General features: G+C 53.4%; 1 protein-coding gene across 2 annotated transcripts in view; it reads left to right on the plus strand.

Annotated features, from left to right (window-relative positions):
* Nucleotides 1-221: 221 nt before the first annotated feature.
* LOC134945934 (phosphatidylserine decarboxylase proenzyme, mitochondrial-like) overlaps nt 222-27860 on the plus strand; it is a 110456-nt gene continuing 82817 nt past the window's right edge. For both annotated transcript variants that reach the window (XM_063935499.1, XM_063935500.1), the window contains exons 1-3: nt 222-314; nt 3219-3351; nt 24770-25000. In XM_063935499.1, coding sequence (XP_063791569.1) covers nt 262-314; nt 3219-3351; nt 24770-25000 — 417 coding nt within the window. In that variant the 5' untranslated portion in view covers nt 222-261. The remainder of the gene's footprint in view (nt 315-3218; nt 3352-24769; nt 25001-27860) is intronic.

Genomic DNA, 27860 nt, shown 5'->3' on the forward strand with positions numbered 1-27860 from the left:
CATGGGAGCTGAGAGGTGGCAGTAGTATGAGAGAGAGTGAGGTGGGTGTAGGTAAGTCCCTCAGGCAGGTTGGAGGGACATGGGAGCTGAGAGGTGGCAGTAGTTTCAGAGAGAGTGAGATGGGTGTAGGTAAGTCCCTCAGGCAGGTTGGAGGGACATGGGAGCTGAAAGATGTTTGTTTGGCAGTGGGTGGTAGTTCTCAAACCAATGCAGCTATAACAATATTAGTTCTGTGTATTACAGGTCACATCCACCCTGAATATGTGTAAAGCCACCAGTCATTCTGGGAGTGGGGTCCAGAGGGACAGAAAATGGTGCGTATTACCTTCCAGCCAATGCACCTTCATAACACAGAGATGTTACTTCTTTCACAGTGCTTCTGCTGGCTACAGCCCTCTAACCCCAACCATAGTTTATATAGCGCCTCCACGTCATCCAGCTCTGTACAGAGATTGTTCCGGCCCTGCCCAGTCACACATTGTTCCTCCAGTGTTTTTATTGCACACCATGAGGCTCTTAAAGTTTATAACTCAGACTTCATTATTTGTTCATAAATTTTTTTTCTAATAAAAACGTAAAAATTGTGCTTTCAAAATATTCAGTTGAACGTGGAAGCTCCAAGATAAAGTCAGGTCCTTCAGTTGTAACAAGAAGCCCAGTCCCCATGAGAAATAGCACCTCCACCTCATGATGCCGCCATCCCCATACCTCACTGCTGGAAGGTGTTTGCTGAGGAATGGTCACTGTTTGAATTGGGGCCAAAAATCTACATTTTTGTGTCCATCCAGTAAAGACAAGGTTTTGGCAGCCGGAACACCAATGAATTAGTGCAAATAATTGTTGTGACAGAAATATGAAAGAATCAGCTGTTGGGTATTTTCACATCAGATCTCATCGTCTAAGACGAGTATATTGTTGTGTTGTCACAATAATGTTGTCCACTTAGTTTTCGGGACACTGGACAGCTACGGTGGCTGTGGTTACCTAGCAGCCCAGATGCTTGGGCTGTGTGCAGGACCGCAGCTGCAAGGAATTACTCAGTTAGCGGACCTTCCCATTCTGGCTGCTCTGATTGGTCCTGCTCCCTGTTATAAGGCAGTCAGTCCTGCACCACCCTGCCAGTTATAGTGTATACCTCCGTGTAAGTTGCTGGTCTGTGTCCTGGATTCCTGTATCCTGGTGATGTTCCTGTAAATACTCTGCATGTCAGTGCCTTGGAAACCCCAGCCGTGCCTGGAACCCAGTCCCCGCTTCTGCTATCTTATTACCTGTGTTTAGTCAGTGCCTCAGTATCTCTGTTGTGCCTCTCTTCCACAGCTCCACCTGCAAGCATCACTCTTATCAGTAGTTCTATCTCTCACAGGGCAGGATGTACTAACAGGAAAATGCAGCATAAACCCCATTTTTGGTGGTTTTATCCATATTTTCCATATGTAGCATATGTGTGTGACGGGCTGTACTGCAAGAGAGGTTGGTACATCCCATCTATAGTGTCCCACCTGCTGCTGCTGTGACTTCCACTCTGCTCTACAAGTTATCCCAGCATGTTCCACTCCCTTGCTGGCTATTCAGTCTGCCCTCTGTCACTCTACTCCAGCCATTCATCTAGTGGTCTCTAGTTAGCTGTATAAGCCCCTACTGCTTGAGGTTTAAGACCTAGCGGAATCCTAAGTACCAGTGTGTGTGTCAAACAGTAAGGGAGCCATGGCGGCTGTTGTAGGCAGAAGACCCTTGCTAGTGGCTCTAGGGGTCTTAGGCAATTGTGCTGGAGTTGTATAGCACAAAAATTTGGTTAACGTAGAGTTAGAGTCCAGACAAACCCAGGAAAAATTCCCCATCACGGGATAGATAACCTGTAATACTGAAGGGGCGATCTCCGTATTAGAATAATATAAGAAAGATAATAAGACAGATATACCACTCTGGTGTTTGGTCACAGATATGTGTGCTGTTGGCCTCATGCGTCCCTATGTACACAAGGTGTGTGTAGTATATCAGAGTGCGATCGCACACCCAAGACTGGTATCTGTATTACATATAAAGCACACAGGCTCTGCACTCACCATAACACAGCGTAATACTAATATTAGTAATAATACTTTATTATCATCAATGGTTCATATGTATGAACAACCAGCGAAATGAAAACATGAGCAGTACAGTAGCCATAGGAACAAAAGAACATCCACCAAGAATATCTCCATTATCTAACATGTGTCTTATTAAACATACTTATTGCTGTCGGGAAAAACGACCCCTTAGACGGCTAGTCCGACAACGTATAGAGCGATATCGCTTGTTAGATGGCAACACAGGATGCTTTTCACCTTTCCTCGTATACATCCTGAACACTGGGCAGACTACGTCCCACAGCTCCACCCTCTGATGAGAGTTCCGCTCTGTGGCAGGTTCCAAACCACGCCACAACTCCATATGTAAGAACGCTCCCTATAACACACGAGTAGAAATTAACTAGGATTCCCTACATATTCCCGACAATCGCATCTTCCTCAGAAAACAAACGTTGTTGGGCCTTTTTAATAACACACTGTGGGGGTAATTCACACCTGATCACTGGGGTGCGTTTTTTGCATCCCTGCGATCAGGTAGTCGCCGCCTACAGGGGGAGGGTATATTTTGTGTGCAGGGGTGCGATCGCATTTGTTTGGTAGCTACACAAACATCAATTTGCGCAGTCCCTGCATAGCCCAGGACCTACTCTTCCAGCGCGATGATCGGAGCCGGAGCTGACGTCAGAAACCCTCCCTCCAAATGACTGCGTTTTTCTGGACACTCCTCTAAAACGGACAGTTGCCACCCACAAACGCCCTCTTCCTGTCAGTCACCTTGCGATCTCCCGTGCGATCGCTCTTTTCGCACCATCCCGTCACTATGCACCAATGCCCGGCACAGTCGTCTGGCGCATTGCGGTGCATATGCATGCGCAGTACAGACCTGATCGCCCGCTGTGAGAAAACGCAGCCTAGCGATCGGGTGTGAATTACCTCCTGTGTGTGGACACTCCAAGACAAGTCTTTGGAGATGTTAATATCCAGGAACTTAAGCGACTCAGCCGTCTCCACTTCCCGACCATCCAGTACTGCGGGTAGAGGGGCTGTTTATACAGGGGCATTCAGTTCATATTTTGCTTTGATTTGCTAGATACATACAGATTTGCAGTATATAATTGTCAGCGTGTGTAATATCTCTTCTCTCAGGTTATCTGTACCTCGCTTCTCCATCAGACGCCAGTTTGGACGGATGCCGCAACCATTTCTGCGGTTCCGCTCCTGGCAGCTTCTCAAACCCTTGGCAAAAGCTGGATTCCGGCCAACCACCCGAGTCAGCAAGGTGAGTGCTGGGACCATTAGCCGGTGAGTGCCGTCTGAGGCTTGGGTAGGAGACACCGCAGTCCTGGATACGTGTCTCATGTCAGGGGAGACCGAGCTGTTAGCAACTCAGGAGAAGGGATAAGTCGGCTTATACTATAGTATAACACGGGGCCCGACGCTGGGGCCCCCCTCCCCCCCAAAGCACCAAGTACTTATATATTGTCTTATATCCTTGGTCATTTTCAAAATGTGGCTGTAGGGCCGACAAATATCTGGCAACATCCCTGACGTGGGTTGTGTACTGTACAGTTATGTCACCACACACCAACCCTGCAGCGCCCTCTGCCAGCCAGGATAGGGAGGCAGGATAGGGAGGCAGAATGGAGGCAGGATAGGGAGACAGAATGGAGGCAGGATAGGGAGACAGGATAGGGAGGCAGGATAGGGAGGCAGGATAAGGAGGCAGAATGGAGGCAGGATAGGGAGGCAGAATGGAGGCAGGATAGGGAGGCAGGATAGGGAGGCAGGATAGGGAGGCAGACTGTAGGCAGGATAGGGAGGCAGAATGGAGGCAGGATAGGGAGGCAGAATGGAGGCAGGAAAGGGAGGCAGGATAGGGAGGCAGACTGTAGGCAGGATAGGGAGGCAGAATGGAGGCAGGAAAGGGAGGCAGGATAGGGAGGCAGAATGGAGGCAGGATAGGGAGACAGAATGGAGGCAGGATAGGGAGACAGGATAGGGAGGCAGGATAGGGAGGCAGGATAGGGAGGCAGACTGTAGGCAGGATAGGGAGGCAGAATGGAGGCAGGATAGGGAGGCAGAATGGAGGCAGGAAAGGGAGGCAGGATAGGGAGGCAGGATAGGGAGGCAGACTGTAGGCAGGATAGGGAGGCAGAATGGAGGCAGGATAGGGAGGCAGAATGGAGGCAGGAAAGGGAGGCAGGATAGGGAGGCAGGATAGGGAGGCAGACTGTAGGCAGGATAGGGAGGCAGAATGGAGGCAGGATAGGGAGGCAGGATAGGGAGGCAGACTGTAGGCAGGATAGGGAGGCAGAATGGAGGCAGGATAGGGAGGCAGAATGGAGGCAGGAAAGGGAGGCAGGATAGGGAGGCAGACTGTAGGCAGGATAGGGAGGCAGGATAGGGAGGCAGGATAGGGAGGCAGACTGTAGGCAGGATAGGGAGGCAGAATGGAGGCAGGATAGGGAGGCAGAATGGAGGCAGGAAAGGGAGGCAGGATAGGGAGGCAGACTGTAGGCAGGATAGGGAGGCAGAATGGAGGCAGGATAGGGAGGCAGGATAGGGAGGCAGGATAGGGAGGCAGAATGGAGGCAGGATAGGGAGGCAGAATGGAGGCAGGATAGGGAGGCAGGATAGGGAGGCAGACTGTAGGCAGGATAGGGAGGCAGAATGGAGGCAGGATAGGGAGGCAGAATGGAGGCAGGAAAGGGAGGCAGGATAGGGAGGCAGACTGTAGGCAGGATAGGGAGGCAGGACAGGGAGGCAGGATAGGGAGGCAGACTGTAGGCAGGATAGGGAGGCAGAATGGAGGCAGGATAGGGAGGCAGAATGGAGGCAGGAAAGGGAGGCAGGATAGGGAGGCAGACTGTAGGCAGGATAGGGAGGCAGGATAGGGAGGCAGGATAGGGAGGCAGACTGTAGGCAGGATAGGGAGGCAGAATGGAGGCAGGATAGGGAGGCAGAATGGAGGCAGGAAAGGGAGGCAGGATAGGGAGGCAGACTGTAGGCAGGATAGGGAGGCAGAATGGAGGCAGGATAGGGAGGCAGGATAGGGAGGCAGAATGGAGGCAGGATAGGGAGGCAGAATGGAGGCAGGATAGGGAGGCAGAATGGAGGCAGGATAGGGAGGCAGGATAGGGAGGCAGGATAGGGAGGCAGGATAGGGAGGCAGAATGGAGGCAGGATAGGGAGGCAGGATAGAGAGGCAGGATAGGGAGGCAGACTGTAGGCAGGATAGGGAGGCAGAATGGAGGCAGGATAGGGAGGCAGAATGGAGGCAGGAAAGGGAGGCAGGATAGGGAGGCAGACTGTAGGCAGGATAGGGAGGCAGGATAGGGAGGCAGGATAGGGAGGCAGACTGTAGGCAGGATAGGGAGGCAGAATGGAGGCAGGATAGGGAGGCAGAATGGAGGCAGGAAAGGGAGGCAGGATAGGGAGGCAGAATGGAGGCAGGATAGGGAGGCAGGATAGGGAAGCAGAATGGAGGCAGGATAGGGAGGTAGGATAGGGAGGCAGACTGTAGGCAGGATAGGGAGGCAGAATGGAGGCAGGATAGGGAGGCAGGATAGGGAGGTAGGATAAGGAGGCAGGATAGTGAGGTAGGATAGGGAAGTAGAATGGAGGCAGGATAGGGAGGCAGGATAGGGAGGCAGGATAGGGAGGCAGACTGTAGGCAGGATAGGGAGGCAGAATGGAGGCAGGATAGGGAGGCAGAATGGAGGCAGGATAGGGAGGCAGGATAGGGAGGCAGACTGTAGGCAGGATAGGGAGGCAGAATGGAGGCAGGATAGGGAGGCAGACTGTAGGCAGGATAGGGAGGCAGAATGGAGGCAGGATAGGGAGGCAGGATAGGGAGGCAGACTGTAGGCAGGATAGGGAGGCAGAATGGAGGCAGGATAGGGAGGCAGAATGGAGGCAGGAAAGGGAGGCAGGATAGGGAGGCAGACTGTAGGCAGGATAGGGAGGCAGGATAGGGAGGCAGGATAGGGAGGCAGACTGTAGGCAGGATAGGGAGGCAGAATGAAGGCAGGATAGGGAGGCAGAATGGAGGCAGGAAAGGGAGGCAGGATAGGGAGGCAGACTGTAGGCAGGATAGGGAGGCAGAATGGAGGCAGGATAGGGAGGCAGGATAGGGAGGCAGGATAGGGAGGCAGAATGGAGGCAGGATAGGGAGGCAGAATGGAGGCAGGATAGGGAGGCAGGATAGGGAGGCAGGATAGGGAGGCAGACTGTAGGCAGGATAGGGAGGCAGAATGGAGGCAGGATAGGGAGGCAGAATGGAGGCAGGAAAGGGAGGCAGGATAGGGAGGCAGACTGTAGGCAGGATAGGGAGGCAGGATAGGGAGGCAGGATAGGGAGGCAGACTGTAGGCAGGATAGGGAGGCAGACTGTAGGCAGGATAGGGAGGCAGAATGGAGGCAGGAAAGGGAGGCAGGATAGGGAGGCAGACTGTAGGCAGGATAGGGAGGCAGGATAGGGAGGCAGGATAGGGGGGCAGAATGGAGGCAGGATAGGGAGGCAGAATGGAGGCAGGAAAGGGAGGCAGGATAGGGAGGCAGACTGTAGGCAGGATAGGGAGGCAGAATGGAGGCAGGATAGGGAGGCAGAATGGAGGCAGGATAGGGAGGCAGAATGGAGGCAGGATAGGGAGGCAGAATGGAGGCAGGATAGAGAGGCAGGATAGGGAGGCAGGATAGGGAGGCAGAATGGAGGCAGGATAGGGAGACAGAATGGAGGCAGGATAGGGAGGCAGGATAGGGAGGCAGAATGGAGGCAGGATAGGGAGGCAGAATGGAGGCAGGATAGGGAGGCAGGATAGAGAGGCTGGATAGAGAGGCAGAACAGGGAGGCAGAATAGGGAGGCAGGATAGGGAGGTAGGATAGGGAAGCAGAATGGAGGCAGGATAGGGAGGCAGGATAGGGAGACAGAATGGAGGCAGGATAGGGAGGCAGGATGGAGGCAGGATAGGGAGGCAGGATAGGGAGGCAGACTCTAGGCAGGATAGGGAGGCAGGATAGGGAGGCAGGATAGGGAGGCAGACTGTAGGCAGGATAGGGAGGCAGAATGGAGGCAGGATAGGGAGGCAGAATGGAGGCAGGAAAGGGAGGCAGGATAGGGAGGCAGACTGTAGGCAGGATAGGGAGGCAGGATAGGGAGGCAGGATAGGGAGGCAAACTGTAGGCAGGATAGGGAGGCAGAATGGAGGCAGGATAGGGAGGCAGAATGGAGGCAGGAAAGGGAGGCAGGATAGGGAGGCAGACTGTAGGCAGGATAGGGAGGCAGAATGGAGGCAGGATAGGGAGGCAGGATAGGGAGGCAGAATGGAGGCAGGATAGGGAGGCAGAATGGAGGCAGGATAGAGAGGCAGGATAGGGAGGCAGGATAGGGAGGCAGAATGGAGGCAGGATAGGGAGACAGAATGGAGGCAGGATAGGGAGGCAGGATAGGGAGGCAGGATAGGGAGGCAGGATAGGGAGGCAGGATAGAGAGGCTGGATAGAGAGGCAGAATAGGGAGGCAGGATAGGGAGGTAGGATAGGGAAGCAGAATGGAGGCAGGATAGGGAGGCAGGATAGGGAGACAGAATGGAGGCAGGATAGGGAGGCAGGATGGAGGCAGGATAGGGAGGCAGGATAGGGAGGCAGACTGTAGGCAGGATAGGGAGGCAGAATGGAGGCAGGATAGGGAGGCAGGATAGGGAGGTAGGATAGGGAGGCAGGATAGGGAGGTAGGATAGGGAGGCAGAATGGAGGCAGGCTAGGGAGGCAGAATGTAGGCAGGATAGGGAGGCAGAATGAAGGCAGGAAATGGAGGCAGGATAGGGAGGCAGGATAGGGAAGCAGAATGGAGGCAGGATAGGGAGGCAGGATAGGGAGGCAGGATAGAGAGGCAGGATAGGGAGGCAGGATAGGGAGGCAGGATAGGGAGGTAGGATAGGGAGGTAGGATAGGGAAGCAGAATGGAGGCAGGATAGGGGAGACAGAATGGAGGCAGGATAGGGAGGCAGACTGTAGGCAGGATAGGGAGGCAGGATAGGGAGGCAGACTGTAGGCAGGATAGGGAGGTAGGATAGGGAGGCAGACTGTAGGCAGGATAGGGAGGCAGAATGGAGGCAGGATAGGGAGGCAGGATAGGGAGGTAGGATAAGGAGGCAGGATAGTGAGGTAGGATAGGGAAGTAGAATGGAGGCAGGATAGGGAGGCAGGATAGGGAGGCAGGATAGGGAGGCAGACTGTAGGCAGGATAGGGAGGCAGAATGGAGGCAGGATAGGGAGGCAGAATGGAGGCAGGATAGGGAGGCAGGATAGGGAGGCAGACTGTAGGCAGGTTAGGGAGGCAGAATGGAGGCAGGATAGGGAGGCAGGATAGGGAGGCAGACTGTAGGCAGGATAGGGAGGCAGAATGGAGGCAGGATAGGGAGGCAGGATAGGGAGGCAGGATAGGGAGGCAGACTGTAGGCAGGATAGGGAGGCAGAATGGAGGCAGGATAGGGAGGCAGAATGGAGGCAGGAAAGGGAGGCAGGATAGGGAGGCAGACTGTAGGCAGGATAGGGAGGCAGGATAGGGAGGCAGACTGTAGGCAGGATAGGGAGGCAGAATGGAGGCAGGATAGGGAGGCAGAATGGAGGCAGGAAAGGGAGGCAGGATAGGGAGGCAGACTGTAGGCAGGATAGGGAGGCAGAATGGAGGCAGGATAGGGAGGCAGGATAGGGAGGCTGGATAGGGAGGCAGAATGGAGGCAGGATAGGGAGGCAGAATGGAGGCAGGATAGGGAGGCAGGATAGAGAGGCAGGATAGGGAGGCAGACTGTAGGCAGGATAGGGAGGCAGAATGGAGGCAGGATAGGGAGGCAGAATGGAGGCAGGAAAGGGAGGCAGGATAGGGAGGCAGACTGTAGGCAGGATAGGGAGGCAGGATAGGGAGGCAGGATAGGGAGGCAGACTGTAGGCAGGATAGGGAGGCAGAATGGAGGCAGGATAGGGAGGCAGAATGGAGGCAGGAAAGGGAGGCAGGATAGGGAGGCAGACTGTAGGCAGGATAGGGAGGCAGAATGGAGGCAGGATAGGGAGGCAGGATAGGGAGGCAGAATGGAGGCAGGATAGGGAGGCAGAATGGAGGCAGGATAGAGAGGCAGGATAGGGAGGCAGAATGGAGGCAGGATAGGGAGACAGAATGGAGGCAGGATAGGGAGGCAGGATAGGGAGGCAGAATGGAGGCAGGATAGGGAGGCAGAATGGAGGCAGGATAGGGAGGCAGGATTGAGAGGCAGGATAGAGAGGCAGAATAGGGAGGCAGAATAGGGAGGCAGAATAGGGAGGCAGGATAGGGAAGCAGAATGGAGGCAGGATAGGGAGGCAGGATAGGGAGACAGGATGGAGGCAGGATAGGGAGGCAGGATGGAGGCAGGATAGGGAGGCAGGATAGGGAGGCAGACTGTAGGCAGGATAGGGAGGCAGAATGGAGGCAGGATAGGGAGGCAGGATAGGGAGGTAGGATAGGGAGGCAGGATAGGGAGGTAGGATAGGGAGGCAGAATGGAGGCAGGCTAGGGAGGCAGAATGTAGGCAGGATAGGGAGGCAGAATGAAGGCAGGAAAGGGAGGCAGGATAGGGAGGCAAAATGGAGGCAGGATAGGGAGGAAGGATAGGGAAGCAGAATGGAGGCAGGATAGGGAGGCAGGATAGAGAGGCAGGATAGGGAGGCAGGATAGGGAGGCAGGATAGGGAGGCAGGATAGGGAAGCAGAATGGAGGCAGGATAGGGAGACAGAATGGAGGCAGGATAGGGAGGCAGACTGTAGGCAGGATAGGGAGGCAGGATAGGGAGGCAGACTGTAGGCAGGATAGGGAGGCAGAATGGAGGCAGGATAGGGAGGTAGGATAGGGAGGCAGGATAGTGAGGTAGGATAGGGAAGTAGAATGGAGGCAGGATAGGGAGGCAGGATAGGGAGACAGAATGGAGGCAGGATAGGGAGGCAGAATGGAGGCAGGATAGGGAGGCAGGATAGGGAGGCAGGATAGGGAGGCAGGATAGGGAGGCAGAATGGAGGCAGGATAGGGAGGCAGAATGGAGGCAGGATAGGGAGGCAGGATAGGGAGGCAGGATAGGGAGGTAGGATAGGGAGGCAGAATGTAGGCAGGATAGGGAGGCAGAATGAAGGCAGGATAGGGAGGCAGGATAGGGAAGCAGGACAGGGAGGCAGAATGGAGGCAGGATAGGTAGGCAGAATGGAGGCAGGAAAGGGAGGCAGGATAGGGAGGCAGAATGGAGGCAGGCTAGGGAGGCAGAATGTAGGCAGGATAGGTAGGCAGAATGGAGGCAGGAAAGGGAGGCAGGATAGGGAGGCAGGATAGGGAGGCTGAATGGAGGCAGGATAGGTAGGCAGAATGGAGGCAGGACAGGGAGGCAGGATAGGGAGGCAGGATAGGGAGGCAGACTGTAGGCAGGATAGGGAGGCAGAATGGAGGCAGGATAGGGAGGTAGGATAGGGAGGCAGGATAGGGAGACAGAATGGAGGCAGGATAGGGAGGCAAAATGAAGGCAGGATAGGGAGGCAGAATGGAAGCTGGATAGGGAAGTAGGATAGGGAGGCAGAATGGAGGCAGGATAGGGAGGCAGGATAGGGAGGCAGAATGGAGGCAGGATAGGGAAGTAGGATAGGGAGGCAGAATGGAGGCAGGATAGGGAGGCAGAATAGGGAGGCAGAATGGAGGCAGGATAGGGAGGCAGAATCTAGGTAGGATAGGGAGGCAGAATGGAGGCAGGATAGGGAGGCAGGATAGGGAGGCAGAATGGAAGCAGGATAGGGAGGCAGAATGGAGGCAGGATAGGGAGGTAGGATAGGGAGGCAGAATGGAGGCAGGATAGGGAGACAGAAAGCAGGTAGGATAGGGAGGCAGAATGGAGGCAGGCTAGGGAGGCAGAATGGAAGCAGGATAGGGAGACAGCATGGAGGCAGGATAGGGAGGCAGGATAGGGAGACAGAATGGAGGCAGGATAGGGAAGTAGGCTAGGGAGGCAGAATGGAGGCAGGATAGGGAGGCAGAATGGAGGCAGGATAGGGAGGCAGAATGGAGGCAGGACAGGGAGACATAATGGAGGCAGGATAGGGAGACAGAAAGGAGGTAGGATAGGGAGGCAGAATGGAGGCAGGATAGGGAGACAGAATGGAGGCAGGTTAGGGAGGTAGGATAGGGAGGCAGAATGGAGGCAGGCTAGGGAGGCAGGATGGGGAGACAGGATGGAGGCAGGATAGGGAGGCAGGATAGGGAGGTAGAATGGAGGCAGGATAGGGAGGCAGGATATGGAGGTAGGATAGGGAGGCAGAATGGAGGCAGGCTAGGGAGGCAGAATGTAAGCAGGATAGGGAGGCAGGATAGGGAGGCAGAATGGAAGCAGGATAGGGAGACAGAATGGAGGCAGGATAGGGAGGTAGGGTAGGGAGGCAGAATGGAGGCAGGCTAGGGAGGCAGAATGGAAGCAGGATGGGGAGACAGGATGGAGGCAGGATAGGGAGGCAGGATAGGGAGGTAGGATAGGGAGGCAGAATGGAGGCAGGCTAGGGAGGCAGAATGTAAACAGGATAGGGAGGCAGAATGGAGGCAGGATAGGGAGGCAGAATGGAGGCAGGATAGGGAGACAGAATGGAGGTAGGATAGGGAGACAAAATGAAGGCAGGATAGGGAGGCAGAATGAAGACAGGCTAGGGAGGCAGAATGAAGGCAGGATAGGGAAGTAGGATAGGGAGGCAGAATGGAGGCAGGATAGGGAGGCAGAATAGGGAGGCAGAATGGAGGCAGAATGGAAGCAGGATAGGGAGGCATAATGGAGGCAGGATAGGGAGACAGAATGGAGGTAAGATAGGGAGGCAGAATGGAGGCAGGCTAGGGAGGCAGAATGGAAGCAGGATAGGGAGACAGAATGGAGGCAGGATAGGGAGGCAGAATGGAGGCAGGATAGGGAGGCAGGATAGAGGTAGGATAGGGAGACAAAATGAAGGCAGGATAGGGAGGCAGGATAGGGAGGCAGAATGGAGGCAGGATAGGGAGGTAGGATAGGGAGGCAGGATGGAGGAAGGATAAGGAGACAGAATGGAGGTAGGATAGGGAGACAAAATGAAGGCAGGATAGGGAGGCAGAATGAAGGCAGGATAGGGAGGCAGAATGGAGGCAGGATAGGGAGGTAGAATGGAGGCAGGATAGGGAGGCAGAATCTAGGTAGGATAGGGAGGCAGAATGGAGGCAGGATAGGGAGGTAGGATAGGGAGGCAGAATGGAGGCAGGATAGGGAGACAGAATGGAGGCAGGATAGGGAGACAGAATGGAGGTAGGATAGGGAGGCAGAATGGATGCAGGCTAGGGAGGCAGAATGAAAGCAGGATAGGGAGACAGAATGGAGGCAGGATAGGGAGGCAGAATGGAGGCAGGATAGGGAGGTAGGATAGGGAGGCAGGATAGGGAGACAGAATGGAGGCAGGATAGGGAGTCAGAATGGAGGCAGGATAGGGAGACAAAATGGAGGCAGGATAGGGAGACAGAATGGAGGCAGGATAGGGAGACAGAATGGAGGCAGGATAAGGAGACAGAATGGAGGTAGGATAGGGAGACAAAATGAAGGCAGGATAGGGAGGAAGAATGAAGGCAGGATAGGGAAGCAGAATGGAGACAGGATAGGGAGGTAGGATAGGGAGGCAGAATGGAGGCAGGATAGGGAGGCAGAATGTAGGCAGGATAGGGAGGCAGAATGTAGGCAGGATAGGGAGGCAGAATGGAGGCAGGATAGGGAGACAGAATGGAGGCAGGCTAGGGAGGCAGAATGGAGGCAGGCTAGGGAGACAGAATGGAAGCAGGATAGGGAGACAGAATGGAAGCAGGATAGGGAGACAGAATGGAGACAGGATAGGGAGGTAGGATAGGGAGGCAGAATGGAGGCAGGATATGGAGGCAGGCTAGGGAGGCAGGATAGGGAGGCAGAATGGAAGCAGGATAGGGAGACAGAATGGAGGCAGGATAGGGAGGCAGAATGGAGACAGGATAGGGAGACAGAATGGAGGTAGGATAGGGAGACAAAATGAAGGCAGGATAGGAAGGCAGAATGAAGGCAGGATAGGGAGGCAGGGTAGGGAGGCAGGATAGGGAGGTAGGATAGGGAGGCAGAATGGAGGCAGGCTAGGGAGGCAGAATGTAAGCAGGATAGCGAGGCAGGATAGGGAGGCAGAATGGAAGCAGGATAGGGAGACAGAATGGAGGCAGGATAGGGAGGTAGGATAGGGAGGCAGAATGGAGGCCGGATAGGGAGGCAGAATGGAAGCAGGATGGGGAGACAGGATGGAGGCAGGATAGGGAGGCAGAATGGAGGCAGGATAGGGAGGCAGGATAGGGAGGCAGAATGGAGGCAGGATAGGGAGGTAGGATAGGGAGGCAGGATGGAGGAAGGATAAGGAGACAGAATGGAGGTAGGATAGGGAGACAAAATGAAGGCAGGATAGGGAGGCAGAATGAAGGCAGGATAGGGAGGCAGAATGGAGGCAGGATAGGGAGGTAGAATGGAGGCAGGATAGGGAGGCAGAGTCTAGGTAGGATAGGGAGGCAGAATGGAGGCAGGATAGGGAGGTAGGATAGGGAGGCAGAATGGAGGCAGGATAGGGAGACAGAATGGAGGCAGGATAGGGAGACAGAATGGAGGTAGGATAGGGAGGCAGAATGGAGGCAGGATAGGGAGACAGAATGGAGGCAGGATAGGGAGGCAGAATGGAGGCAGGATAGGGAGGTAGGATAGGGAGGCAGGATAGGGAGACAGAATGGAGGCAGGATAGGGAGTCAGAATGGAGGCAGGATAGGGAGACAAAATGGAGGCAGGATAGGGAGACAGAATGGAGGCAGGATAGGGAGACAGAATGGAGGCAGGATAAGGAGACAGAATGGAGGTAGGATAGGGAGACAAAATGAAGGCAGGATAGGGAGGAAGAATGAAGGCAGGATAGGGAAGCAGAATGGAGACAGGATAGGGAGGTAGGATAGGGAGGCAGAATGGAGGCAGGATAGGGAGGCAGAATGTAGGCAGGATAGGGAGGCAGAATGTAGGCAGGATAGGGAGGCAGAATGGAGGCAAGATAGGGAGGCAGAATGGAAGCAGGATAGGGAGACAGAATGGAGGCAGGCTAGGGAGGCAGAATGGAGGCAGGCTAGGGAGGCAGAATGGAGGCAGGCTAGGGAGGCAGAATGGAGGCAGGCTAGGGAGACAGAATGGAAGCAGGATAGGGAGACAGAATGGAGACAGGATAGGGAGGTAGGATAGGGAGGCAGAATGGAGGCAGGATATGGAGGCAGGCTAGGGAGGCAGGATAGGGAGGCAGAATGGAAGCAGGATAGGGAGACAGAATGGAGGCAGGATAGGGAGGCAGAATGGAGACAGGATAGGGAGACAGAATGGAGGTAGGATAGGGAGACAAAATGAAGGCAGGATAGGAAGGCAGAATGAAGGCAGGATAGGGAGGCAGGGTAGGGAGGCAGGATAGGGAGGTAGGATAGGGAGGCAGAATGGAGGCAGGCTAGGGAGGCAGAATGTAAGCAGGATAGCGAGGCAGGATAGGGAGGCAGAATGGAAGCAGGATAGGGAGACAGAATGGAGGCAGGATAGGGAGGCAGAATGGAGGCCGGATAGGGAGGCAGAATGGAAGCAGGATGGGGAGACAGGATGGAGGCAGGATAGGGAGGCAGAATGGAGGCAGGATAGGGAGGCAGGATAGGGAGGTAGGATAGGGAGGCAGAATGGAGGCAGGCTAGGGAGGCAGAATGTAAGCAGGATAGGGAGGCAGGATAGGGAGGCAGAATGGAAGCAGGATAGGGAGACAGAATGGAGGCAGGATAGGGAGGCAGAATAGGGAGACAGAATGGAGGTAGGATAGGGAGACAAAATGAAGGCAGGCTAGGGAGGCAGAATGGAGGCAGGCTAGGGAGGCAGAATGGAGGCAGGATAGGGAGGCAGGATAGGGAGGCAGAATGGAAGCAGGATAGGGAGACAGAATGGAGGCAGGATAGGGAGGTAGGATAGGGAGGCAGAATGGATGCAGGCTAGGGAGGCAGAATGGAAGCAGGATGGGGAGACAGAATGGAGGCAGGATAGGGAGGCAGGATAGGGAGGCAGAATGGAGGCAGGATAGGGAGACAGAATGGAGGCAGGATAAGGAAGTAGGCTAGGGAGGCAGAATGGAGGCAGGATAGGGAGGCAGAATGGAGGCAGGATAGGGAGGCAGAATGGAGGCAGGACAGGGAGACATAATGGAGGCAGGATAGGGAGACAGAAAGGAGGTAGGATAGGGAGGCAGAATGAAGGCAGGATAGGGAGGCAGGATAGAGGTAGGATAGGGAGACAAAATGAAGGCAGGATAGGGAGGCAGGATAGGGAGGCAGGATAGGGAGGTAGGATAGGGAGGCAGGATGGAGGAAGGATAAGGAGACAGAATGGAGGTAGGATAGGGAGACAAAATGAAGGCAGGATAGGGAGGCAGAATGAAGGCAGGATAGGGAGGCAGAATGGAGGCAGGATAGGGAGGTAGGATAGGGAGGCAGGATAGGGAGGCAGGATAGGGAGACAGAATGGAGGTAGGATAGGGAGACAAAATGAAGGCAGGCTAGGGAGGCAGAATGAAGGCAGGCTAGGGAGGCAGAATGGAGGCAGGCTAGGGAGGCAGAATGGAGGCAGGCTAGGGAAGTAGGATAGGGAGGCAGAATGGAGGCAGGATAGGGAGACAGAATGGAGGCAGGATAGGGAGACAGAATGGAGGTAGGATAGGGAGGCAGAATGGATGCAGGCTAGGGAGGCAGAATGAAAGCAGGATAGGGAGACAGAATGGAGGCAGGATAGGGAGGCAGAATGGAGGCAGGATAGGGAGGTAGGATAGGGAGGCAGGATAGGGAGGCAGGATAGGGAGACAGAATGGAGGCAGGATAGGGAGTCAGAATGGAGGCAGGATAGGGAGACAGAATGGAGGCAGGATAGGGAGACAGAATGGAGGCAGGATAAGGAGACAGAATGGAGGTAGGATAGGGAGACAAAATGAAGGCAGGATAGGGAGGAAGAATGAAGGCAGGATAGGGAAGCAGAATGGAGACAGGATAGGGAGGTAGGATAGGGAGGCAGAATGGAGGCAGGATAGGGAGGCAGAATGTAGGCAGGATAGGGAGGCAGAATGTAGGCAGGATAGGGAGGCAGAATGGAGGCAGGATAGGGAGGCAGAATGGAAGCAGGATAGGGAGACAGAATGGAGGCAGGCTAGGGAGGCAGAATGGAGGCAGGCTAGGGAGGCAGAATGGAGGCAGGCTAGGGAGGCAGAATGGAAGCAGGATAGGGAGACAGAATGGAGACAGGATAGGGAGGTAGGATAGGGAGGCAGAATGGAGGCAGGATATGGAGGCAGGATATGGAGGCAGGCTAGGGAGGCAGGATAGGGAGGCAGAATGGAAGCAGGATAGGGAGACAGAATGGAGGCAGGATAGGGAGGCAGAATGGAGGCAGGATAGGGAGACAGAATGGAGGTAGGATAGGGAGACAAAATGAAGGCAGGATAGGAAGGCAGAATGAAGGCAGGATAGGGAGGCAGGGTAGGGAGGCAGGATAGGGAGGTAGGATAGGGAGACAGAATGGAGGCAGGCTAGGGAGGCAGAATGTAAGCAGGATAGGGAGGCAGGATAGGGAGGCAGAATGGAAGCAGGATAGGGAGACAGAATGGAGGCAGGATAGGGAGGTAGGATAGGGAGGCAGAATGGAGGCCGGCTAGGGAGGCAGAATGGAAGCAGGATGGGGAGACAGGATGGAGGCAGAATGGAGGCAGGATAGGGAGGCAGGATAGGGAGGTAGGATAGGGAGGCAGAATGAAAGCAGGATAGGGAGGCAGAATGTAAGCAGGATAGGGAGGCAGGATAGGGAGGCAGAATGGAAGCAGGATAGGGAGACAGAATGGAGGCAGGATAGGGAGGCAGAATGGAGGCAGGATAGGGAGACAGAATGGTGGTAGGATAGGGAGACAAAATGAAGGCAGGATAGGGAGGCAGAATGAAGGCAGGCTAGGGAGGCAGAATGGAGGCAGGCTAGGGAGGCAGAATGGAGGCAGGATAGGGAAGTAGGATAGGGAGGCAGAATGGAGGCAGGATAGGGAGGCAGAATGGAAGCAGGATAGGGAGACAGAATGGAGGCAGGATAGGGAGGCAGAATGGAGGCAGGATAGGGAGACAGAATGGAGGTAGGATAGGGAGACAAAATGAAGGCAGGATAGGGAGGCAGAATGAAGGCAGGATAGGGAGGCAGAATGGAGGCAGGCTAGGGAGGCAGAATGTAAGCAGGATAGGGAGGCAGGATAGGGAGGCAGAATGGAAGCAGGATAGGGAGACAGAATGGAGGCAGGATAGGGAGGTAGGATAGGGAGGCAGAATGGATGCAGGCTAGGGAGGCAGAATGGAAGCAGGATAGGGAGACAGAATGGAGGCAGGATAAGGAAGTAGGCTAGGGAGGCAGAATGGAGGCAGGATAGGGAGGCAGAATGGAGGCAGGATAGGGAGGCAGAATGGAGGCAGGACAGGGAGACATAATGGAGGCAGGATAGGGAGACAGAAAGGAGGTAGGATAGGGAGGCAGAATGGAGGCAGGATAGGGAGACAGAATGGAGGCAGGATAGGGAGGCAGGATGGGGAGACAGGATGGAGGCAGGATAGGGAGGCAGGATAGGGAGGCAGAATGGAGGCAGGATAGGGAGGCATGATATGGAGGTAGGATAGGGAGGCAGAATGGAGGCAGGCTAGGGAGGCAGAATGTAAGCAGGATAGGGAGGCAGGATAGGGAGGCAGAATGGAAGCAGGATAGGGAGACAGAATGGAGGCAGGATAGGGAGGTAGGATAGGGAGGCAGAATGGAGGCAGGCTAGGGAGGCAGAATGGAAGCAGGATGGGGAGACAGGATGGAGACAGGATAGGGAGGCAGAATGGAGGCAGGCTAGGGAGGCAGAATGTAAGCAGGATAGGGAGGCAGGATAGGGAGGCAGAATGGAGGCAGGATAGGGAGGCAGAATGGAGGCAGGATAGGGAGGCAGAATGGAGGCAGGATAGGGATACAGAATGGAGGTAGGATAGGGAGACAAAATGAAGGCAGGATAGGGAGGCAGAATGAAGGCAGGCTAGGGAGGCAGAATGGAGGCAGGATAGGGAAGTAGGATAGGGAGGCAGAATGGAGGCAGGATAGGGAGGCAGAATAGGGAGGCAGAATGGAGGCAGAATGGAAGCAGGATAGGGAGGCAGGATAGGGAGACAGAATGGAGGCAGGATAGGGAGACAGAATGGAGGCAGGATATGGAGACAGAATGGAGGTAAGATAGGGAGGCAGAATGGAGTCAGGCTAGGGAGGCAGAATGGGTGCAGGATAGGGAGACAGAATGGAGGCAGGATAGGGAGGTAGGATAGGGAGGCAGAATAGAGGTAGGATAGGGAGATAGAATGGAGGCAGGATAGGGAGACAGAATGGAGGTAGGATAGGGAGGCAGAATGGAAGCAGGATAGGGAGACAGAATGGAGGCAGGATAGGGAGGCAGGATAGGGAAGCAGAATGGAGGCAGGATAGGGAGACAGAATGGAGGCAGGATAGGGAGTCAGAATGGAGGCAGGATAGGGAGACAGAATGGAGGCAGGATAGGGAGACAGAATGGAGGCAGGATAAGGAGACAGAATGGAGGTAGGATAGGGAGACAAAATGAAGGCAGGATAGGGAGGAAGAATGAAGGCAGGATAGGGAAGCAGAATAGAGACAGGATAGGGAGGTAGGATAGAGAGGCAGAATGGAGGCAGGATAGGGAGGCAGAATGTAGGCAGGATAGGGAGGCAGAATGGAGGCAGGATAGGGAGGCAGAATGGAAGCAGGATAGGGAGACAGAATGGAGGCAGGCTAGGGAGGCAGAATGGAGGCAGGCTAGGGAGGCAGAATGGAGGCAGGATAGGGAGGCAGAATGGAGGCAGGCTAGGGAGGCAGAATGGAAGCAGGATAGGGAGACAGAATGGAGACAGGATAGGGAGGTAGGATAGGGAGGCAGAATGGAGGCAGGATATGGAGGCAGGATATGGAGGCAGGCTAGGGAGGCAGGATAGGGAGGCACAATGGAAGCAGGATAGGGAGACAGAATGGAGGCAGGATAGGGAGGCAGAATGGAGGCAGGATAGGGAGACAGAATGGAGGTAGGATAGGGAGACAAAATGAAGGCAGGATAGGGAGGCAGAATGAAGGCAGGATAGGGAGGCAGGATAGGGAGGCAGGATAGGGAGGCAGGATAGGGAGGTAGGATAGGGAGGCAGAATGGAGGCAGGCTAGGGAGGCAGAATGTAAGCAGGATAGGGAGGCAGGATAGGGAGGCAGAATGGAAGCAGGATAGGGAGACAGAATGGAGGCAGGATAGGGAGGTAGGATAGGGAGGCAGAATGGAGGCCGGCTAGGGAGGCAGAATGGAAGCAGGATGGGGAGACAGGATGGAGGCAGGATAGGGAGGCAGAATGGAGGCAGGATAGGGAGGCAGGATAGGGAGGTAGGATAGGGAGGCAGAATGGAGGCAGGCTAGGGAGGCAGAATGTAAGCAGGATAGGGAGGCAGAATGGAAGCAGGATAGGGAGACAGAATGGAGGCAGGATAGGGAGGCAGAATGGAGGCAGGATAGGGAGGCAGAATGGAGGTAGGATAGGGAGACAAAATGAAGGCAGGATAGGGAGACAGAATGGAGGCAGGATAGGGAGGTAGGATAGGGAGGCAGAATAGAGGTAGGATAGGGAGACAAAATGAAGGCAGGATAGGGAGGCAGGATAGGGAGGCAGAATGAAGGCAGGATAGGGAGGCAGAATGGAGGCAGGATAGGGAGGTAGAATGGAGGCAGGATAGGGAGGCAGAATCTAGGTAGGATAGGGAGGCAGAATGGAGGCAGGATAGGGAGGCAGAATGGAGGCAGGATAGGGAGACAGAATGGAGGCAGGATAGGGAGACAGAATGGAGGCAGGCTAGGGAGGCAGAATGGAAGCAGGATAGGGAGACAGAATGGAGGCAGGATAGGAAGGCAGGATAGGGAGGCAGAATGGAGGCAGGATAGGGAGGCAGGATAGGGAAGCAGAATGGAGGCAGGATAGGGAGGCAGGATAGGGAGACAGAATGGAGCCAGGATAGGGAGTCAGAATGGAGGCAGGATAGGGAGGTAGGATAGGGAGGCAGGATGGAGGAAGGATAAGGAGACAGAATGGAGGTAGGATAGGGAGACAAAATGAAGGCAGGATAGGGAGGCAGGATAGGGAGGCAGAATGAAGGCAGGATAGGGAGGCAGAATGGAGGCAGGATAGGGAGGTAGAATGGAGGCAGGATAGGGAGGCAGAATCTAGGTAGGATAGGGAGGCAGAATGGAGGCAGGATAGGGAGGCAGAATGGAGGCAGGATAGGGAGGTAGGATAGGGAGACAGAATGGAGGCAGGATAGGGAGACAGAATGGAGGCAGGATAGGGAGACAGAATGGAGGCAGGCTAGGGAGGCAGAATGGAAGCAGGATAGGGAGACAGAATGGAGGCAGGATAGGATGGCAGGATATTGAGGCAGGATAGGGAAGCAGAATGGAGACAGGATAGGGATGTAGGATAGGGAGGCAGAATGGAGGCAGGATAGGGAGGCAGAATGTAGGCAGGATAGGGAGGCAGAATGGAGGCAGGATAGGGAGGCAGAATGGAGGCAGGATAGGGAGGCAGAATGGAAGCAGGATAGGGAGACAGGTTAGGGAGGCAGAATGGAAGCAGGATAGGGAGACAGAATGGAAACAGGATAGGAAGGTAGGATAGGGAGGCAGAATGGAGGCAGGATATGGAGGCAGGATATGGAGGCAGGCTAGGGAGGCAGAATGGAGGCAGGATAGGGAGGCAGAATGGAGGCAGGATAGGGAGGCAGAGTGGAGGTAGGATAGGGATGCAGAATGGAGGCAGGCTAGGGAGGCAGAATGGAGGCAGGATAGGGAGGCAGGATATGGAGGCAGGCTAGGGAGACAGAATGGAGGCAGGCTAGGGAGGCAGAATGGAGGCAGGCTAGGGAGGCAGAATGGAGGCAGGATAGGGAGGCAGAATGGAGGCAGGATATGGAGGCAGGCTATGGAGACAGAATGGAGGCAGGCTTGGGAGGCAGAATGGAGGCAGGCTAGGGAGGCAGAATGGAGGCAGGCAAGGGAGGCAAAATGAAGGCAGGATAGGGAGGCAGAATGGTGAGGGCCCCACGTCAGTGTGTGTGGGGGGATGGGCCTGTTTAATGATCACGGCGGCGCTGACTGTGCTGTTTGTGACATCTCTCTGACACTACACCGTAATACGGATACTGCATGTAGTCACAGTGTTGCCAGGCTAAAGGTCACACCATAATGTCATCATTTCCACACAGGTAAAATGTCAATTATAAACTTTTAGGTGTAAAAGTTACTGTTTGGCTTAAAACTCGGTGTCGCCATTACATGGGAATATGGTTCTCTCTGTACAGGGGGATGTCTGTGCAATATGGGGGTAAAGCTGCTTTGTGACACATTGTGTAAGAGATTGGAAGGAATGGCTCTAGCTGTGCTCTGTGACACATTGTGTAAGAGATTGGAAGGAATGGCTCTAGCTGTGCTCTGTGACACATTGTGTAAGAGATTGGAAGGAATGGCTCTAGCTGTGCTTTGTGACACATTGTGTAAGAGATTGGAAGGAATGGCTCTAGCTGTGCTCTGTGACACATTGTGTGAGAGATTGGAAGGAATGGCTCTAGCTTTGCTTTGTGACACATTGTGTAAGAGATTGGAAGGAATGGCTCTAGCTGTGCTCTGTGACACATTGTGCAAGAGATTGGAAGGAATGGCTCTAGCTGTGCTCTGTGACACATTGTGTGAGAGATTGGAAGGAATGGCTCTAGCTGTGCTTTGTGACACATTGTGTGAGAGATTGGAAGGAATGGCTCTAGCTGTGCTCTGTGACATATTGTGTAAGAGATTGGAAGGAATGGCTCTAGCTGTGCTCTGTGACACATTGTGTGAGAGATTGGAAGGAATGGCTCTAGCTTTGCTTTGTGACACATTGTGTAAGAGATTGGAAGGAATGGCTCTAGCTGTGCTCTGTGACACATTGTGTAAGAGATTGGAAGGAATGGCTCTAGCTGTGCTCTGTGACACATTGTGTAAGAGATTGGAAGGAATGGCTCTAACTGTGCTTTATGACACATTGTGTGAGAGATTGGAAGGAATGGCTCTGACTGTGCTCTGTGACACATTGTGTAAGAGATTGGAAGGAATGGCGCTAGCTGTGCTTTGTGACACATTGTGTGAGAGATTGGAAGGAATGGCTCTAGCTTTGCTTTGTGACACATTGTGTGAGAGATTGGAAGGAATGGCTCTGACTGTGCTCTGTGACACATTGTGTAAGAGATTGGAAGGAATGGCGCTAGCTGTGCTTTGTGACACATTGTGTGAGAGATTGGAAGGAATGGCTCTAGCTTTGCTTTGTGACACATTGTGTGAGAGATTGGAAGGAATGGCTCTAGCTGTGCTCTGTGACACATTGTGTGAGAGATCGGAAGGAATGGCTCTAGCTGTGCTCTGTGACACATTGTGTAAGAGATTGGAAGGAATGGCTCTAGCTTTGCTTTGTGACACATTGTGTGAGAGATTGGAAGGAATGGCTTTGGCTGTGCTCTGTGACACATTGTGTAAGAGATTGGAAGGAATGGCTCTAGCTGTGCTTTGTAACACATTGTGTGAGAGATTGGAAGGAATGGCTCTAGCTGTGCTCTGTGACACATTGTGTGAGAGATTGGAAGGAATGGCTCTAGCTGTGCTTTGTGACACATTGTGTAAGAGATTGTAAGGAATGGCTCTAGCTGTGCTTTGTGACACATTGTGTAAGAGATTGGAAGGAATGGCTCTGGCTGTGCTTTGTGATACATTGTGTAAGAGATTGGAAGGAATGGCTCTGGCTGTGCTTTGTGACACATTGTGTGAGAGATTGGAAGGAATGGTTCTAGCTGTGCTTTGTGACACATTGTGTAAGAGATTGGAAGGAATGGCTCTGGCTGTGCTCTGTGACACATTGTGTAAGAGATTGGAAGGAATGTCTCTAGCTGTGCTCTGTGACATATTGTGTGAGAGATTGGAAGGAATGGCTCTAGCTGTGCTCTGTGACACATTGTGTAAGAGATTGGAAGGAATGGCTCTAGCTGTGCTTTGTGACACATTGTGTGAGAGATTGGAAGGAATGGCTCTAGCTGTGCTCTGTGACATATTGTGTGAGAGATTGGAAGGAATGGCTCTAGCTGTGCTCTGTGACATATTGTGTGAGAGATTGGAAGGAATGGCTCTAGCTGTGCTCTGTGACACATTGTGTAAGATATTGGAATGAATGGCTCTAGCTGTGCTTTGCGACACATTGTGTAAGAGATTGGAAGGAATAGCTCTAGCTGTGCTTTGTGACACATTGTGTGAGAGATTGGAAGGAATGGCTCTAGCTGTGCTCTGTGACATATTGTGTGAGAGATTGGAAGGAATGGCTCTAGCTGTGCTTTGTGACACATTGTGTAAGAGATTGGATGGAATGGCTCTGGCTGTGCTTTGTATGATTGTGTAAGAGATTGGAAGGAATGGCTCTAGCTGTGCTCTGTGACACATTGTGTGAGGGATTGGAAGGAATGGCTCTAGCTGTGCTCTGTGACACATTGTGTAAGGTTGGAAGGAATGGCTCTAGCTGTGCTCTGTGACATAGTGTGTAAGAGACTGGAAGGAATGGCTCTAGCTGTGCTCTGTGACACATTGTGTAAGAGATTGGATGGAATGGCTCTAGCTGTGCTTTGTGACACATTGTGTAAGAGATTGGAAGGAATGTCTCTAGCTGTGCTTTGCGACACATTGTGTAAGATATTGGAAGGAATGGCTCTAGCTGTGCTCTGTTACACATTGTGTAAGAGATTGGTAGGAATGGCTCTAGCTGTGCTCTGTGACACATTGTGTGAGAGATTGGAAGGAATGGCTCTAGCTGTGCTCTGTGACACATTGTGTAAGGTTGGAAGGAATGGCTCTAGCTGTGCTCTGTGATACATTGTGTGAGAGATTGGAAGGAATGGCTCTAGCTGTGCTCTGTGACATATTGTGTGAGAGATTGGAAGGAATGGCTCTACTGTGCTCTGTGACACATTGTGTAAGAGATTGGATGGAATGGCTCTTGCTGTGCTTTGTATGATTGTGTAAGAGATGGGAAGGAATGGCTCTAGCTGTGCTCTGTGACACATTGTGTGAGGGATTGGAAGGAATGGCTCTAGCTGTGCTCTGTGACACATTGTGTAAGAGATTGGAAGGAATGGCTCTAGCTGTGCTCTGTGACACATTGTGTGAGAGATTGGAAGGAATGGTTCTAGCTGTGCTCTGTGACACATTGTGTAAGAGATTGGAAGGAATGGCTCTAGCTGTGCTCTGTGACACATTGTGTAAGAGATTGGAAGGAATGGCTCTAGCTGTGCTCTGTGACACATTGTGTAAGAGATTGGAAGGAATGGCTCTAGCTGTGCTCTGTGACACATTGTGTGAGAGATTGGAAGGAATGGTTCTAGCTGTGCTCTGTGACACATTGTGTGAGAGATTGGAAGGAATGGTTCTAGCTGTGCTTTGTATGATTGTGTATATCTCTCTTATCAGGCGGTGTACAGCAGAGTGCCCACTCGCCTCCTGTCTCGTCTGTGGGGCCTGCTCAATGAGGTGAGCCTTCCTCGCTGGCTGCGCTGTCCCCTCTTCTCCATGTATGTTTGGGCTTTCTCTGTGAACATGAAAGAAGCTGAGGTAGAAGACCTGAACCGCTACAAGAATTTGGGAGAACTCTTCAGGCGTCCACTGAAGGCCACAGCCAGGTCCATCTCTTCCCACTACTTAGTGAGTAGACTGTAGAGTATGTCCCATCACGTGGCACTTTACACCAGGACCCTCCCTTCTAGGGGAACCGCAGACTTCCGACAATGACATGGAACTAAAATAACACTTTAATATATGAGAAATAAAGGGTTATTCAAAGCTAAAGTAAAAATAGGTTACCTGGAAACACTCATACGTCTGGGGCGTATTTAGACTGAATGCACTTGGGTACTTGTAGTAGAGTGTTCTGCAGATTATACAACGGTTCTCATGATGAAAGGAGGATTGTCACCACCCACATAAACTCCACAAGCTGTACTAACCAATGACCTCAATACTACAGTTCACACAAAACTTACATGTGTTCTCTTTTTACACTCCCACTTCCCATTGATCCAAGGCCAACACTGCTGTGTAACTGGATCATACAGCCCACCAAGAGCCTCCTCAATCTGTGTGGACCAGTATGTACCACTTATACTTGTGTCCCACACTCCTAGTTCCCTATAGAGTGTAAGCTTACAGGAACGGCCCTCTTACCTCTGTCTGCCTGTCATTACTATAGACTGTTGCTATATACATAAATGTTAAGAAATAATAAAAGATGTGATAAAAGATGTGATAAAAGATGTGTTATGTAGTCGCAGCTATTACATTAACACAACACAAATGTGATGTAGCTGAAGGCATTGGAAAGAACTGTGTGTGTATGACTTATAGCTGCATTTATAAGGAATGGCAGACAGTAAGATTCCTCAGATGTTCTTTTACCCCTCCAAACCAGGTACACAATGCTCTGCTCCTGGAGTTCCCACTTACACACACTCCAACATGTCCCCTTCCACCAGGTACACAATGCTCTGCTCCTGGAGTTCCCACTTACACACAATCCAACATGTCCCTTTCCACCAGGCACACAATGCTCTGCTCCTGGACTTCCCACTGACACCCCCCCCCAACACGTCCCCTTCCACCAGGTACACAATGCTCGACTCCTGGGCTTCCCACTTACACCCCCTCCAACATGTCCCCTTCCACCAGCTACACAATGCTCTGTTCCTGGGCTTCCCACTGACACACCCTCCAACATGTCCCCTTCCACCAGGTACACAATGCTCCGCTCCTGGGCTTCCCCCTGACACACCCTCCAATATGTCCCCTTCCACCATGTACACAGTGCTCTGCTCCTGAGCTTCCCCCTGACACACCTTCCAACATGACCCCTCCCACCAGGTACACAATGCTCTGCTCCTCGGCTTCCCACTTACACACCCTCCAACATGTCCCCTTCCACCAGGTACACAATGCTCCACTCCTGGACTTCCCACTTACACACCCTACAAAATGTCCCCTTCCACCAGGTACACAATGCTCCGCTCCTGAGCTTCCCACTTACACACCCTCCAACATGTCCCCTTCCACCAGGTACACAATGCTCCGCTCCTGGGCTTCCCACTTACACACCCTCCAACATGACCCCTTCCACCAGGTACACAATGCTCCGCTCCTGGACTTCCCACTTACACACCCTCCAGCATGTCCCCTTGCACCAGGTATATAATGATCCGCTCCTGGGCTTCCCACTTACACACCCTCCAACATGTTCCCTTCGACCAGGTATACAATGCTCTGCTCCTGGACTTCCCACTTACACACCCTCAAACATGTCCCCTTCCACGAGGTACACAATGCTCCACTCATTAGCTTCCCACTTACACACCATCAAACATGTCCCCTTCCACCGGGTACACAATGCTGTGCTCCTGGACTTCCCACTTACACACCCTCCAACATGTCCCATTCCACCAGGTACACAATACTCTGCTCCTGGGCTTCCCACTAACACACCCTCCAACATATCCCCTTCCACCAGGTACACGATGCTCTGTTCCTGGGCTTCCCACTGACACACCATCCAACATGTCCCCTTCCACCAGGTACACAATGCTCCGCTCCTGGGCTTCCCCCTGACACACCCTCCAACATGTCCCCTTCCACCAGGTACACAATGCTCTGCTCCTGGGCTTCCCACTGACACACCCTCCAATATGTTCCCTTCCACCATGTACACAGTGCTCTGCTCCTGAGCTTCCTCCTGACACACCCTCCAACATGACCCCTTCCACCAGGTACACAATGCTCTGCTCCTGGGCTTCCCACTTACACACCCTCCAACATGTCCCCTTCCACCAGGTACACAATGCTCCACTCCTGGTCTTCCCACTTACACCCCTTCCAACATGTCCCCTTCCACCAGGTACACAATGCTCTGCTCCTGGGCTTCCCACTGACACCCCCTCCAACACGTCCCCTTCCACCAGGTACACAATGCTCATCTCCTGGGCTTCCCACTTACACCCCCCCCCCCCCCCCCCAACATGTCCCCTTCCACCAGGTACACAATGCTCCGCTCCTGGACTTCCCACTTACACACCCTCCAACATGTCCCCTTCTACCAGGTACACAATGCTCCCCTCCTGGTCTTCCCACTTACACACCCTCCAACATGTCCCCTTCTACCAGGTACACAATGCTCTGCTCCTGAGCTTCCCACTTACACACCCTCCAATATGTCCCCTTGACACCAGTTACACAATGCTCCGCTCCCAGACTTCCCACTTACACACCCTCCAACATGTCCCCTTCCACCAGGTACACAATGCTCCGCTCCTGAGCTTCCCTCTTACACCCCCTCCATCAGGTCCCCTTCCTCCAGGTACACAATGCTCTGATCCTAGTGTTCCGACTTAAACACCCTCCAACATGACCCCTTCCACCAGGTTCACAATACTCCGCTCCTTGTCTTCCCACTGACATACTCTCCAACATGTCCCCTTCCACCGGGTACACAGTGCTCTGCTCCTGGGCATCCCACTGACAC

Source organism: Pseudophryne corroboree, chromosome 7, assembly GCF_028390025.1.
Source record: "Pseudophryne corroboree isolate aPseCor3 chromosome 7, aPseCor3.hap2, whole genome shotgun sequence".
NCBI classification, from domain to species: domain Eukaryota; kingdom Metazoa; phylum Chordata; class Amphibia; order Anura; family Myobatrachidae; genus Pseudophryne; species Pseudophryne corroboree.